The sequence below is a fragment of the Phocoena phocoena genome, chromosome X (assembly GCF_963924675.1).
Source record: "Phocoena phocoena chromosome X, mPhoPho1.1, whole genome shotgun sequence".
NCBI classification, from domain to species: domain Eukaryota; kingdom Metazoa; phylum Chordata; class Mammalia; order Artiodactyla; family Phocoenidae; genus Phocoena; species Phocoena phocoena.
This window is the reverse complement of record NC_089240.1, coordinates 41461563-41476836: the sequence shown is the minus strand read 5'-3', so window position 1 is coordinate 41476836 and position 15274 is coordinate 41461563. Positions and strand designations below refer to the sequence as shown.

Sequence of the window (15274 nt, the reverse complement as noted above, 5' to 3'; positions counted from 1 at the left end):
ATGGAATGAGCTCAGAGCAGTGCTGGCACAGGGCAATGCTAAATTTTTTAAGTATTATATATTAATTTAAAGGTGATATGTAAATATATTTTATATTAATATAAAATTACTTATGGGTGAGGGTGTACCCAGCCACTAGAGAAACCCCCAACTTGGGACATTATCTAAAAAATAGTGCCTTGAAACACCCTTCCAGAATTACACTGGAAAACAGAGTGCTAAGGCCACCAATGTCCATTAAATAGGTAGAAGACACTACCAGGTCACCAGAGATACGACTGTATACCAAAGCCCCAGGCACACGATAAGCACCCAGTACGATTCTGTCAAATAATAATAATAATAGATCACATTAACTGATTGCCCACTATGTGGTGGTTCCTGTTGTGCGTCCTTTCCATGCACTGCACCACTGGTCTCAGGAATGCAGAGCAGGAAATCGGTTCCTTCTTGTCCTTCAGGTCTCAGCTCAAAGGTGACCTCCTTAGAGTTCTTAAACCCTCACAAAAATCATTTCCATCCACCGATGACTAGCTGTGTGACTTGGGACCAGGCACTTCTTCACTTCTCTGGGCCACTGTTTCCCCACCCATAAAATGAGAACAATAGTAACCTACCTTGTGATGAAGCTTAAATGAATAAATATGTAGAAAGGTCTCAGAACAGTGCCTGGCAGGCAGTGCTACATGACTAACAGTAGTAGTAGTAGTACCTTTGAATTGGGTGGATGGGAGAGAGACATTATGACATTTGATTAAGACTACAGACTCTGGGGCTTCCCTGGTGGCACAGTGGTTGGGAATCCGCCTGCCAGTGCAGGGGACACGGGTTCAAGCCCTGGTCCGGGAAGATCCCACATGCCGCGGAGCAACTAAGCCCGTGCGCCACGACTGCCGAGCCTGCGCTCTAGAGCCCGTACTCCGCAACGAGAGAAGCCACCTCAAAGAGAAGCCTGCGCACCGCAGTGAAGAGTGGCCCCCGCTCTCCGCAACTAGAGAAAGCCCGCGCACAGCAACGGAGACACAAAGCAGCCAAAAATAAATAAATAAAATAAATTAAAAAAAAAAAAAAAAGACTACAGACTCTGGACTGTAGAATCAGACTCACTGACTGAGTAACCTTAGGCAAATTACTTAGTCTCCCGGTGTCCCAGTTTCCTCATCTATAAGATGGGACAATAATAACCTACCACCTAGAATTGTTGTGGAGATTAAACAGGCTAATAAAGTGCTAAATGAGTGTAAACTAATCTGATCACCATTATGCTCTTACTCATTTATTCAGGCTCACAGAAAAATTTGCCAAAGATCACACAGCTGGCAAGGATCGATGGGACTTGAATCTAGAGCCTTTGCTGATAATCTGGGATTGCTGGGCCGTAAGGGATGAACAATGAGCGAGGCCTCGTCCCTTCGCTGAGACGCAAAATTTAAATCCTGAAACCTCTAAGGGAAAGCTAACAGCAGATCATGCAGATGAAGCCGTAAAAGCTACGCCCCTCATGAATTATGCACAATGCCCCTAGAAAAGCCACAGAAAACTCGGGGTGCTACTCACCTTTACGCTTAATAAATGAGATCTAATTTGCCCGGCAGACTGCAGAACGCCCCTTTCAGCACACCCCTTCAGCACGCTGATCCACCCCCTCGTGAATAATTCATATGCTGACACTTCCAATGGACTAGGTGCGAAAAAGGCAAAAATGGTCTTCCACAGGGCTTCCCTGGTGGCGCGGTGGTTGGGAGTCCACCTGCCGATGCAGGGGACACGGGTTCGTGCCCCGGTCCGGGAGGATCCCACATGCCGCGGAGCGGCTGGGCCCGTGAGCCATGGCCGCTGAGCCTGCGCGTCCGGAGCCTGTGCTCCGCAACGGGAGAGGCCACAGCGGTGAGAGGCCCGCGTACCGCAAAAGAAAAGGTCTTCCACAACAGCCCACCTCCTTATGAATGACGAATAGAGCCACGGTCCATGAAGGCCCCGTGGCACACTGTCCCCTCGGGAAGAACCTAGCACACTAGGTTCCGGTGTTACTTCCACAGCCTGGGCTGGGTGTTCCTGTTCCTAAAAAAACTTGTGGGCCCAGATGTGTCTAGTCTCTCCGCGGTGAGACATCATAACAGAACCAGAGGTCAAAAAGGCCATTCGATAGGTCCACATGCCATGTCGGTCCCAAACGTTCCCACCGTCACCAGGACCTTTCCTGAAACAAGCCCCCCAAAATTCCGCCCTGAGTTCAGGAACCTCAAACTTTGCCTCTACCTTGGGGAAGCACACCAAATCCTGCCTCGTGGACAGAGTATTCATACACGAACCCTAAGGGTCTCCCCAAACATCCCCCTAAACCCTGTCTCCAAGGGGTATAAACCCTGCCTCCGAGGGACGCTCCTTAAAACAGACTCCCAAGTCCCACCCCGGAGTCCCTAAACGCCACTTGCTAAGGGTCCCCTCAAAAACAGCCACCTCTAAATGCCACACCGGGCTCAGAGCCTCTAAATATGCCCATTCGGGGATCCCCGAAATTGAGCCCCCTCCCTCAAATGCTGTCCAGGGGGTTGGGGGTACCGTGCTCCACCTCACCCCCTGCGCCGGGCGGAAGCCTCGCCTTCCTGCTGGAGATGAACCGAAGCCACGGGGCAACGGAAGAGCAAACCACCTCCGTTGTACAAGAAGAGCCAGAGTTTCCGCGGGGCTCGGAAGCGCGGAGCCTTGGAGGGCCCCCTGTTTGGAACGTACCACAGATGCTTAGCTAGAGGGGCGCGCGCCCTTGCTCCTGCGCCGTCAGGGCCCTTGTCAGACCCAGATACCCCTATGGGTTGTGGTGGTACTTCACGAACGCGCGAGGCATGCTGGGGGTGGTAGTCCGGTCGGGCCGGCGCCTAGTGCACGTGGTGGGCATGAACGCCCCGGGTATGGGAAAATGTAAACCTGGGCTGTGGAGTTCCGGGAGCAGCCCTCTGGAGGGGGGGAGGTGTAGGAAAAGGGATCGGAACATGGGGGTACCTCCAGGTGGAAAGGCACACCCATCCTACAGAGGGGAAAGCTGAGGCTCAGGTGGCCAAAGGAGTTCATTCATTTGACATTTTGGAGCTCGAGCTGTGGGCCAGGTGCCAGGGATTCTTCCTTGCCCTCACGGAGCTGACAGACTAGCGAGAGACAAGAACATAAATGTAACAAATAAGTAAAAATTATATTAGATACATGTGAATATAATATAAATTGTGTCTAATAAAATGTACATGTTAATATTACACAGTTTACATAACATGATAGCCAGTGTCAATATGTAAATAATTTACATCTGTAGGGAATTCCCTGGCGGTCCAGTGGTTAGGACTCCACGCTTTCGCTGCCAAGGGCCGGGGTTCAATCCCTGGTCGGGGAACTAAGATCCCACAAGCCATGTGCTGCGGCAAAAAAAAAAAAAAGTTACATCTGTATATAATAAATGTCATATTAAATACATTGTGTATAGCCTATATTAATATGTGAATATACAATTAAATATATATGTAAATATGTCGTATATATGTGATAACTGCTAAATGCTGTGGAGAAAAATAGAACAAGGTAAAGGGAAATCTGTGGGGGACCGGTTGCATTTTTAGATAGTGTGGTCAAGGAAGGCCTCCCTGAGAAGGTGATGTTACAGCAAAGGTATTTAACACAAAATGCCTTTATCACCTTATCCCAAATTCTGTATCACATATCCTGTCCTCAAATCCTCCACATTTGCTCATTTGAAAAAGATTTACTGAATGCTTACTAAGTGCAGGGCACTGGGAACATAGCAAAGAACATAGCAAGGAGACTACTGCTCTGGCAATAGTTAAGAACGCTCTTCCATCAGATCTTTTCCTTCTGATTTATTGTTTGCCTCACCTCAGGGAGACCTCCCCTGATACCCCATGTGAAGTAGTCAGGGAATGAATGACTCCCTGAGGAGGTGGCCTGTGAAAAGTGAGGAAGCAAACCACGTGTAACATGGAGGGAAAGCATCAGACAGAGGGAACATCAGGGGCAAAGCCTTGAGGCTGGAAGTTCTTGAAATGTTTGGGAAGAGCACAGATGTCTGTGTAGTTGGAGAGGAGTGAGGAAGGGAGAGCACTGGCAGATGAGATTCGAGGCCATATCAAGCAGGGCATTGTAAGCCAGGCTGAGATGTTTGGTTTTTATTCTAAGATCCATGGGGAGCCATAAAAGGATTTTAAGTAGGGGAGTCACATTATTTAAATTATATTTTAGAATCCGGCTGCTCTCTGTGGAGAGAGAACAAACTGTGTGTGGGGGGGTAGGGTGGGGGAGAGGAAGCAGAAAAGCCAGTGGAAAGGCTACTGCAAGAGTCCAGGTAGTGATGAGAGAGGGTCAGACCAAGGTGGTGAAAGAGGAAGTGTGTGGGGTTCTATTTTGAATTGATTTTGAAGGTAAAGACACCAGGATTTGCTGAGAAATCGGATACAGCGCATGAAAAATAGAGAGGAGTCCTGGCTGACCCAAGGGTTTCTAGCCTGAGCTGGAAGGATGGAGTTGTCATTGACAGGGGAAATACTCCATTAGCAGCAGGCATGGGGCAAAATCAGGAGTTGGTTTTCAGACGTTACATTATTTATTTATTTATTTATGGCTGTGTTGGGTGTTCGTTGCTGCACGTGGGCTTTCTCTGGTTTGGGGAAGCGGGGGCTACTCTTTGTTGTGGTGCACGGGCTTCTCATTGCAGTGGCTTCTCTTGCTGTGGAGCAGGGGCTTTAGGTGTGCGGGCTCAGTAGTTGTGGCTCGTGGGCCCTAGAGCACAGGCTCAGTAGTTGTGGCGCACGGACTTAGTTGCTCCGCGGCATGTGGGATCTTCCCGGACCAGCGATCGAACCCGTGTTCCCTGCACTGGCAGGCGGATTCTTTTTTTTTTTTTTTTTTTTGCGGTACGCGGGCCTCTTACTGTTGTGGCCCCTCCCGCTACGGAGCACAGGCTCCGGACGTGCAAGCTCAGCAGCCACGGCCCACAGGCCCAGCCACTCCGCCGCACGTGGGATCTTCCCGGACCGGGGCGCGAACGTGTGTCCCCTGCATTGGCAGGCGGATTCTTAACCACTGCGCCACCAGGGAAGTCCCCAGATGTGTTACATTTTTGATGCCTGTTAGATATCCATGGTCTGGTATGTGTTGGTTGAATGAACAGTTTGGGGACTAGATCTGAGTTTCTGTGGATGGATTTAGGGGCCATCAGAGGTGGCAACTGAAGCCGTGGGTGTGGCCGACTTCTCTGAAGAATTGATTGCCCTCAAAAGGATCAGTAGGAGTAATTGAGGCAGGATTTGGACTTTGGACTTTCCCAAGTGAGAGGGAAGGGCATCCCAGTCGGAGGGAACAGCTTGAACAAAAGCCTGTGGAGGTAAGAAAGCAGGGAGAAAGGGGAAGTGGGGGTGAGAGTTGTACAATTCGCATTGCCCCCAGCCACGTATGAGAGTGCAGCTGGTTCACAGCCTCACTGAGCAGATTGTCAAGCCTTTGGATGTTTGCCAATCGGGTGTAATTATAATGTGTATTTCTCTTATTAGGTGTGAACTTGGGCATCTTTTCATAGATTTAAAGGTATTTGCAGTTCTTGTTTTCTGGGAATTTTCTGTTTCCTTTATCCATTTTCTATTGGGTTGTTGTACCTCTTATGGATTTTTAGGGACTCGTTATTTTTATTTGTTTTATAAATTTATTTATTTATTTATTTTTGGCTGCATTGGGTCTTCGTTGCTGTGTGCGGGCTTTCTCTAGGGGCTACTCTTCGTTGCAGTGTGCGGGCTTCTAATTGCAGAGGCTTCTCTTGTTGCAGAGCACAGGCTCTAGGCACCGCGGGCTTCAGTAGTTGTGGCGCATGGGCTTAGTTGCTCTGCTGCATGTGGGATCTTCCCGGACCAGGGCTCGAACCCATGTCCCCTGCATTGGCAGGTGGATTCTTAACCACTGTGCCACCAGGGAGGTCCCTAAGGACTCTTTATGTATTAGCCATTTTTTTTTAAAAAATGGAGTCTTGAGAATGAGAATGATTTGAACAGTTGTGGTGTGTGTATTTATTCATGCTTCCATGGTCTGGTATGTGCCAAACCCTGTTCGAGGCATCGGGGACACAGTGGTGAGCAAGGCAGACAAAAGTCCCTTCCCTCGTGATGTTTTCATTCTAGTGAAGGAGACTATAGAAAAGTAAGAAAACTTATAGTATGTTAGAAATTGAGAAATGTCATGGAGAAAATGAATGCAAGGAAAGGGGCATAGGGAGTATGGCAGGGCAGAGTTTGGAACTTTAAATGGGGTAGCCAGGAGGTAACATTTGAACATTCAAATGGGATGTCTCCTTCAATCTGGAACGGTTTTTCAGTGCTCCCTTGACCTTCATGACATTGACACTTTTGAAGATTATAAGCCGGGAATTTTGTAGACTGTCCCTCAGTTTGGCTTTGTCTGATGTTTCCTTGTGGTTAGATTCGTGTTCTGCATATTGCCTGGGAATATCACAAAAGTGATGCTGTCTCCTCATGTCGTCCTATCAGATGGCTCAGGATTTTAATACTGATAATGTTCACTTTGTTCCCCTCATTAAGATGGTATCTGCCAGGTTTCTCTACTGTAAAGATACTGTTTTCCCCCTTTGGAATTAACTAACATATATCTCATGGAGAGATACTTTGAATCTGTGTAAATATCCTGTTTACATCAAAGTGTAACCGCTAGCTTTAGCACCCAGAGATTTCATTAACATTAACAGAACATCATCATTGTGCCGTGATTATTAGTTGACATTCTACTGTATAGGAGATATTTCTCTTCTCCTCCATGTATTTATTCTTCTATCCATTAATTTCTGTAAGTATGGATTTATTGATTCTTGAACCTTATCAAATGCTTTCTGTGGTTGAGATTATTACGTTTGTTTACTTTTGGTCTGTTAATGTAGAGCACTACATATATAGTTTCTCTAATGTTGACTCAATTTTGCACTCCTGAGATAAACTATTTGATCAAAACATATTTGCTAAATATAATATTGGATTCATTTAGCTAACATTTTTAAAAAATAAATTTTTCTTTCTTTCTTTTTGGCCGCGTTGGGTCTTCGTTGCTGTGTGCAGGCTTTCTCTAGCTGCGGCAAGCGGGGGCTACTCTTCCTTGAGCGGGCTTCTCATTGTGGTGGCTTCTCTTGCTGCGGAGCATGGGCTCTAGGCATGCGGGCTTCAGCAGTTGTGGCATATGGGCTCAGTAGTTGTGGCTCACAGGCTCTAGAGCGCAGGCTCAGTAGTTGTAGTGCACGGGCTTACCTGCTCCGCGGCATGTGGGATCTTCCCGGATCAGGGCTCGTGTCCCCTGCATTGGCAGGCGGATTCTTAACCACTGCGCCACCAGGGAAGCCGTAGTTAAGACTTTATTAAGGATTTTTAATATACAGGTGTAAGTGAAATGTTGAAATGTTCTCTTCTTGAATTATCTCATCTGTTTTGGGGATCAAGATTACACCAGCCTCGCTTTTTCATCCCTCTCCTTACAACTTGTGTAGGGTGATGTCATAATACAGACTACTAAGTGAGGAAGGAGGGGCTTTAAACCGCTTGCTCTTCCTACACTACCTCCCTTCCACCTTCTTGTCTTAAAAGCATGTATGTTTTGGGGAGGGGCGGTTCCTGGCCCCGTTTCACAGCCCAGCCCCCACAAGGCCCGGAGAGGGCAGCCCCAGCTTCGTGTTCCACTGTACTCAGACCTGTGCTGAGAGCACACGCATACTTGTGAATCACAGGGTGGATACTGGTTAGTGGGACTGGAGGGATAGGGTGCTGTGGTAAAAGCCGTGGAGCGGATGAGGACGAGGGTGGACCCAACTGGTGGGGCATCCCTGGGACTGGCAGGCTGATTCTCTTATCTCCACACCTCTGGGGTCATCAGCCTGTTGAGGGCACAGGGCCCACTGGCGCCAGAGTGCCTATCGTTGTTCACTCAGAGATGCCCTCAGGCATTGTCCCCAGACCCAAGTACAGTTTAGCCTTGCAGCCATACAGCAAGTGCAGCTGCAGGGTGGCAAGGCCAGGGGATGGGGGGTTCCTAGTCCTGGCTGTGACCCAGAGGGTCTTCAAGTCTGACGGTGCCCTGGTGGTGCTTGGTTTCCTGGTACAGCATGACCTGCTGGACCCGAGTACCTGCTGGACCCGATAATGGTGAGGGGCTGTGACCAAGATCTTGTCCATCTGTGTTTATGTCCCTGTATCTGTGTGGGCCACAAACCACTCTGGGACATGAGAAAGAGACATGCAAGCTGCGGACTTTTCAGCTTTTATTACAAAAAGAAAGACATGAACCCAGCCCAGTTTTCCAATAAAAGTCACCAACTCAAAAGTCTGACTTGGTCAGGGCCTCTCTGGCTGCGGAGTTGGGCCAGTCAACAGGTGCAGGGCCCCTGTTCTGACCACCCAACATTTCATCCTCCCCTGCTCCAGGCTGGACACCCAACATAAGTATAAGTAGGTCTTGCAGCTGCTCACTGGGCCTCGTTGAAGCGGGTCACCATTGTCTTGTGCAGCGTCTCCTTGTATGACTCGGTTGAGGTGACCCCATAGGAGCTGCCTCGGGCACCCAAGCCGGAGCCCCGCACCCGTGTCTGGGCCTGTGTGAGGGAGGCAGACTCTGTCAGGTTGGGCGGGGGCCAGGGCTACAGCAGAGAGTACTGGAGGATGGGGATGGGATCCCCGCAGACTCACCTCAATGGGAGTCACAATGCCCTGTTTCTTGCGGCCCAGGCCACTGCCCTCTTTCCAGCCCATAGCCTGGAGCATGCGACTGCCAATGTTGTCACTGCCCAGCCCATCCCGCGTGGGCTGCTCAAAGTCCCTGCAGGAGACAGTGGCACAGTGTGAGTGACTGGCCTGCCGGCCCCAGGCCCCCGACCTGGCCCCGGGCACTCACACAGAGGCCGCAGACATGCCGCTATATTTCCTCCTCTTGGGCTCCGGCGGCTCAGGGATGCCATACTTCTCTCTGCGTTCAGCTGCGCGGTCCCGGTACTTCATTTGCTGAAGAGTGTGTGTGAGAATGAAGGAGCTGATCGCTATTTGCAGGAAACATGGGCACAGCTGGGGGGCCCCCACAGGGAGCTAGATCTAGCGAACAGATCTGTGGTCCTGTGAATGCCAGCAGCCAGCATGGGGGGAATCGGGAAGAAGCCTTGCAGGGAAAGGACGTGAAGTGGCTGATGGCAGCCAGGCTGTGTCTAGCTGAGGAACCTGAGCGCCAGCTGCCTACATGGATGGAGCGCTTGGTAAGGGACCGAGGGATGGAGCCCAGGAGTGGGTCACACCTCACCTCCATGTCGTTCTTCTCAAGTGCCTCCAGCTCATTTTCTGACAGGTGGGCTCGCCGGTGAATCTCAAGGTTTTGCTGCAAGGAGGACAGGAGGAGGAGTGAAGCGGCTGGGCCGGGCCAGGACACGGTTCCCAGCCAAGCCTCCCTCAGTCACCTTGTGGAGCCCGGAGAGCTGCTGGTGGCGGATGAGCGCCTCCTTGCTGGGGAACTGGCGCCGGCAGAGCAGACAGGCCAGCTTCTGCCAGTCAGTGAGCTTTTCCTCCCGCTCCGGGCCCCCACGCTCTTGTTCCTCCTCACTGTCACTCTCCCCGCTGTAGGCTGCCACCAGCCCCCTCGGTGGGCTCTGCAAAAGGTGAGGGTGAGAGGTCTGGTCTGGCTAGCTCAGAGCCCTGCCCTTCTTTCTGCCCTGGGCACTCACTGGGCGGTCATCACTGGCCAGTTTTGGGAGGTCCATGCTGGTGTGCTGTCTCTCAGCTAGTGCTCCCTGGGGTGGAGGAACACAGAAATTCAGATTCCACGGAAGGACCAAAGGAATGACAAGACTAGGGGGCAGGGCGCGGATGGACAGCCACACACACCTTCTTCTCGAGGATGGCGTAGCCAGCATCTGCGGTGGCCGACTCCCGCCTTTCATCGTCTCGTAGGGAACTGATGGGCTGGAAGCTGTTTTTGAAGTTTTCTTTTTGCTTGTTGAGGCTGCGGGCCCAGCGTTCCATGTCCTTGGCAATCTAGGGGCGAGGGTGGGGGTGAGGCTCTTAGGAATCCTCCGACTGCTGGGGTCACCAACTCCAACCTCTGCCCTTGCAGCAGCCCGCCCCTTCCTGCCCTGCAGCCTCAAGCAGAAGGTGAGAGAGGCGGAAGTGAAAGTCCCCATTTCTCTGTCGTCCTGTCATCAGTGCTCCTCAGCAAGCCCCTCCCCAGCTGTGCCCCCATTCTCCTCATGGGCACCCACGCTATTAGGTTTGCCGTGTGTTTTCATTTTATCGTTCTAAAATGCATAGAATGGCTTGCTCTGTGTATAATTTTAATTTACACGTGTGATACTATGCCACGTTCCATGTCGTTGCCCAACCCCGACCCCCAGGCACAACACCATTTTTAGAATTTACCAGGCTGCCAAAGGAACACGTAGTTCTTGCTTCTAAGTGTTGCACCCAGACTGTCATATTCTTCCTCCACAGACAAGACACTGAGGTTCCCGCCAACTGCCCACCACCACAGAACACTGCGATGGTTGTCTTCCTGCCCACCCCCTGATGGGCCCGCGAGAAGTTCTCTGGGATATATATACACAGACAGACACGGACACACCCTTAGGTGGGGTTCTGGGCCCAAAGGAGCATGCATGCGCATTTGTTTCCACAGGCAGGGCTAGCCTGGCTTCAGGCGTGCCCACACCAGCCCACATTGCCACCAACAGCACAAAGGTTCCCACCAGGGGATGGGAAAGCAGACAGGGTACACTTGGATGGCACTGGCCACCTCAGGGAGGTGGGCAGCCCTACCATGTACCTGGGAGGGAGACGGCCCTGGCTCAAGGTCACGCAGCAAAGAGCAGAGCTGGACCGGGAGCCTGGTCTCTCCTGGGCACAACTACTGCCCACGTGCACATCCACCGCCATCCCCTCCCTTGGCAGTGGAGGATAACAGATGACAGAATGGCATTCATCAGAAGACACCTGACAGCCAGCCAGTGACTGCTGGACTCCCAGTGTTCACCTGTTGGGCCGTCTTGGTCTTGTGCTTTTCCTTCTTCTCTTTGCCCTCCTTTGAGGGCGCTCCCGTTTCCTTATGCCCATCAGCTGACTGCTCCAGGGCAGGAACATAGGTCCGCCTTTCCCCATCCCAGTACAGGTACTGCTGGCTCTGAGCATTGTAGTAGTACTGGGGGAGGTGGGGGAGAAGGGGTGTGAGGGAAGACCTCGAAGAGGGGACTGCAGACCCTGCCCACTCCCCAGACTGCCCTATCACCTGAGAGTTGGGGTCGTAGTAGAGGCCAGTCTGGGGGTCATAGTAGTAGCCAGATGTCTCGTCGTACTGGTAGGTGGAGACGTCGGGAACAGCTGGAGAGTGAGAAGAGGGGGTCGCACTCCTCTCTGCTTTGTTAAGGAATTCCCCACCCCTCACCGTAGGCCATGGCTACTCACGGTACTGGCTGTAGGACTCCTGGGCAGAGGGACTCGTGGCTGGTGGCAGGGAAGAGCTGGGATGGGTGGGGCTCTGGAGCTCAGATTTGAGCACAGCGGGTGACATGATGGTGTATGACTAGTCACGGGGCAAGACAGGGGAACAGGGCTCAGTGTCTACCAGTGCCCCCATGGCCCCCAGGACCTCCCCTTGATTTTCCTCACCTGGCTGTTGGCAGCAGTGCCCTGGCTGCCACTTGCTTCAGCTGCTGACTGCTGGTAGACACCAGGGGTGGCACCAGGCTGGGTGCGGGAGAAAGCCTGCAGGGACACAGAGTCTGCCCCAGGCTCCAGGGAGGCCTCGGGACCTGTAAAAGGGGACAGGGAAAAAGGAGAACGTGAATGGCAGGGCCCAGGACCCCTATGCTTGCCAGTCCCCACCATGGGCTCAGGGAGAGATGCTGAGGCTAACCTGCTCCGGCTGGGTCCCCTTTGGTTCCAGTGATGCCGGGGCCCTTCGTGCCCTTGAGGTAGCCATGGGCATAGAGAGAGGACTCTGTGCCCTGGCTGCCGCCATAGCCCTCCTCCTGTTGGTAGTAGCTGTAGTCGACCGGTGGCTCCTCGGGGGTGGCCCAGGCACCCTCCCCACCCTGGGAGGCCTGAGGGGCAGGTGGGAGGGGTTCATTAGCAGAGGAGGGGGCACAGAGGGGAGGGGGACCAGCTAAGAGACGTCTGCCCACAAGTGAAGCAAGTGTCTGCTGACAGAAAGCATGCAGCCCTCAAACAAGGGCCACCCGGCCAGAGCAGAGCAGGGTGGTGACAAAAACAAGACTGGGACAAAGACGTGCCAAAACGCTCCTAGGGCTGACACTGGTACATGTGCCGCGTGATATATGTGTTGGGTGTCAGACCAAGGAAGATACCATCCTCCCCTTCTTTATTGTTATCTGCCAATTTTCTTGCAGCCACTTATAAATTCCCTTTTACCAAGAAAGGTTGTAACAATTCAGGATGATATACAACTACCAAACAGAACAGAAAAGCAGCCGCGACGGCGCTGAAAAGGAAAGCCTGGGAGGAGGTGCCTGGGAAGGGAGCTGCAGCGAGGACCCCATAGCCCCCACCGGCGACCACTGTGAGAGGTTTTCGGGGCCACAGGAAGCCAAAACAGCAAGCCAGCCCTCCTGTTTGCAGAGAGGGAGCGGGAGGGTGGAGGCGGCCCAGGTACAGGGATGCTGGGGTGGAGGGGAGTCTCTGAGTACCTGCGAGATGGCCCACTGGGCCGCGGCAATGGCAGTGCTGGCCACAGAGGCAGCATTGATGCGACTGCCTTCGTTGGAGGCCATGTCCCTGGGGAGGATGTCAGAGACTGGGAGTGAGACAGGAGGCCCCAAGCTGGGGGGCAAGCTGGGAAAGGACACAGGTGGGGCCCTGACCTCTTAGAACCCTTGGCAAACTCAACGTTGATGGTCTTGCCGTCGATGGTGAGCGGCGGGTGCAGGGCCTGCAGGATCTGCAGCAGCTGGGCTGCCTCCTGGGGGAGGAGGTGGCGGGGGCAGGGGCAGAAGGGTCAGGCCCGGGGAGGTCCCCGGCTCCATTGCCCCATTTCCAGGCTTGGGGCCGCGGTGTGGGGCTAGGGTCAGGGTCCCTCCTCCCTGCCCCGGGGGCCGGGATCCTGGCTGCCCGGCCCCCCCCTGTGCCGCCCTCACCACGATGGTGGAGAGCTGGATGAAGGCAAAGCCACGGTTCAGTTGGGTCTGCTTGTCCTTGATGACGCGTACGTTGGAGGAGGACAGCACTGCGTAGGGTGCCAGGGCCCCCAGGATGGAGTCCATGGTGCTGTGTGGGTTCAGGTTGCGCAAAATGATGGCTGCAGGAAGGGGCCCAGCATTAGGAAGCACCACTGATATTCCGCTCTGGCCCTACCCTCTGGTGGCTCCCCTCTGCTCCCTCTCCCCTGGCCTCCGCGTCCTTGCGCCCGCTGCTTCCCCTCACCTCTTCCTCTCAGATAAACTCTGCTTGTCAGTCCAAGTCCCAGCTCAGTCACCCACCTGCTGAGAACCTTCTCAACACACCCCTAAAGTCGAGTTTGGCAATGCTCTTCCTCTGCTCTCCCTACATTACATGTGTGTACCCCCCACCAGGCAGAGGCCCCTGGGAGGATGAAGTCCTGGTCACCACCATCTCTCTGGCCTTGGAGAGCCCAGCCTAGACACCCTAGGGCAGGGAGGAAGGAAGGAACAACTGACTCACTGTCGTTGGCGTTCTCTGAGCTCGGCTCCGAGCCCTGTGACAGGGCCTGGGAGGCCAGCACTCCCTGGGCCTGGTAGGGCTGTGGCAGGGGCAGCAGGCCCTGGCTTAGCTCCCGACCACCCAGCGGTAGTGTCTGCTGATCCAACCTTGCGCCCAGGGGCAGCTTCTGCTCTGCCTCTGTCAGGGGCGGCAGAAGACAGGCCAATGACAAAGGGGAAGGGGCTCCCAGGCTGGTCTCCCTCCTCCCAGAGCACTGGCCCCTCACCCTTCTCCCTCTTCCCAGCAACGTCCCGGGAAAGAGGGAGGTAGGAGGGCCATACCTGACTTGGGCACACCACATTTGAAGCACTTCTCACGGCGTTTGAAGTTCTGGACGCCACACTGTGAGGCACAGGCCAGGCTATCAGAGGGGGTGGGGCTTTCCACTGCACCCTCCAAACGTGGATCCAGAGATCCCCCAGGGAACCCGCCATGCCCCGGGAAGGTCCCAGGGTCGGGGTGGCAGGGGGCTTTGGGGCTCTGGCTGTCCTCCTCGGTCCCGTGAATCTTCCCTTTACATGGTCTCAAATTTGTCCTCAGTGCCAACCCCTCAACTCAGGATCCATAACTCCCCTACCTCTGTTACCAAGTGCCACCTGCTCCGAGGTACCAACTCCCAGAAATGCCCCCACCTCCAAAGTCCCTTTGGTAGGTTCCTCCTCCCAAAATGTACTTCCCTATTCAGAAACCTTCGTTATTTCTATCCCTCAAAGCCATCAGCCCCTCTCTTGCCAGACTCCCACCCCTCCTTCATCTCGAGGACTGGGTTGGATCCTGCCGCTCTTGAGAAATAAATCTGCCTGGGATATTGCAGCCTCTGGAGATGCCCAGCTTTCACCACATTTCTATCTGTGATCCATGGTCACGTACTAAGCACTGCTCCCATGCCAGGCTCCGTGCAGGATACGGCCTCTGCCCTCCTGGCCTAACAGTGGGGAGCAGATGTAGCACAGAGGGGCAGCAGGTGAGTCTGTGGAAATGGTCCCCCCCAGGGGCTCTGGGAGGGGAGCGGGCCTAGAGGCCCAGATCACTCAGCTGGGTATAGTCAGCAGGGCTGTTTGATCTGGGAGGTCCAAGAGTTTGGTTTGGTTTTGCTGGGAAGCGACTGCTGGCGGAGGCAGCAAGAGATTTTGTGTAGGAGGGTGAGGAGAGAGGCAAAAGCAAAGGCTGGACAGGGAAGGTGACACTAGATCACAGAGGGGAGTCACACTCAAGCTCAGAGTTGTGGGGGTTTTCAGCAGAGGAGGAGGGACGTGGTCAGAAGTGGTTTTGAGGAATGTCACCAGTGAGGGAGTGGGAGAAAGAGGCAAGAGGCCAGCACACCAGAGAGGGGCCTGTGGCGACTGTGTGGGGGAGGAGGTGAGGACTGGCCTGAGCAGTGGGAATGGCATTTCTGTGATGGAAGTGACAAGACTGGAGAGCAACAGCATGTGGTGGATAAAGGAGAGAAAAGAAAGATCCCCTAGTTTCAAGGAGTATCTGAAAATACACGAGGGATGGAGCCCCCCCGTCACTCTGTCCCTACCTCT

The 15274-nt window shown here is 53.3% G+C and overlaps 1 protein-coding gene across 2 annotated transcripts in view; it reads right to left on the bottom strand.

Moving 5' to 3' along the window:
* Window positions 1–8289: 8289 nt before the first annotated feature.
* RBM10 (RNA binding motif protein 10) overlaps window positions 8290–15274 on the bottom strand; it is a 30005-nt gene continuing 23020 nt past the window's right edge. Inside the window, exons 8-24 of one of the 2 annotated variants that reach the window (XM_065900944.1) lie at window positions 14027–14087; window positions 13707–13883; window positions 13166–13323; window positions 12890–12987; window positions 12716–12803; window positions 11926–12112; window positions 11679–11821; window positions 11475–11592; window positions 11299–11390; window positions 11047–11211; window positions 9906–10055; window positions 9746–9811; window positions 9482–9670; window positions 9328–9402; window positions 8932–9038; window positions 8727–8856; window positions 8290–8632 (exon numbers count right to left, since the gene is read on the bottom strand). In XM_065900944.1, coding sequence (XP_065757016.1) covers window positions 8507–8632; window positions 8727–8856; window positions 8932–9038; window positions 9328–9402; window positions 9482–9670; window positions 9746–9811; window positions 9906–10055; window positions 11047–11211; window positions 11299–11390; window positions 11475–11592; window positions 11679–11821; window positions 11926–12112; window positions 12716–12803; window positions 12890–12987; window positions 13166–13323; window positions 13707–13883; window positions 14027–14087 — 2130 coding nt within the window. In that variant the 3' untranslated portion in view covers window positions 8290–8506. Of the gene's footprint in view, window positions 8633–8726; window positions 8857–8931; window positions 9039–9327; window positions 9403–9481; window positions 9671–9745; window positions 9812–9905; window positions 10056–11046; window positions 11212–11298; window positions 11391–11474; window positions 11593–11678; window positions 11822–11925; window positions 12113–12715; window positions 12804–12889; window positions 12988–13162; window positions 13324–13706; window positions 13884–14026; window positions 14088–15274 lie in introns of both variants that reach the window. The other variant, XM_065900943.1, reaches the window with a different exon arrangement.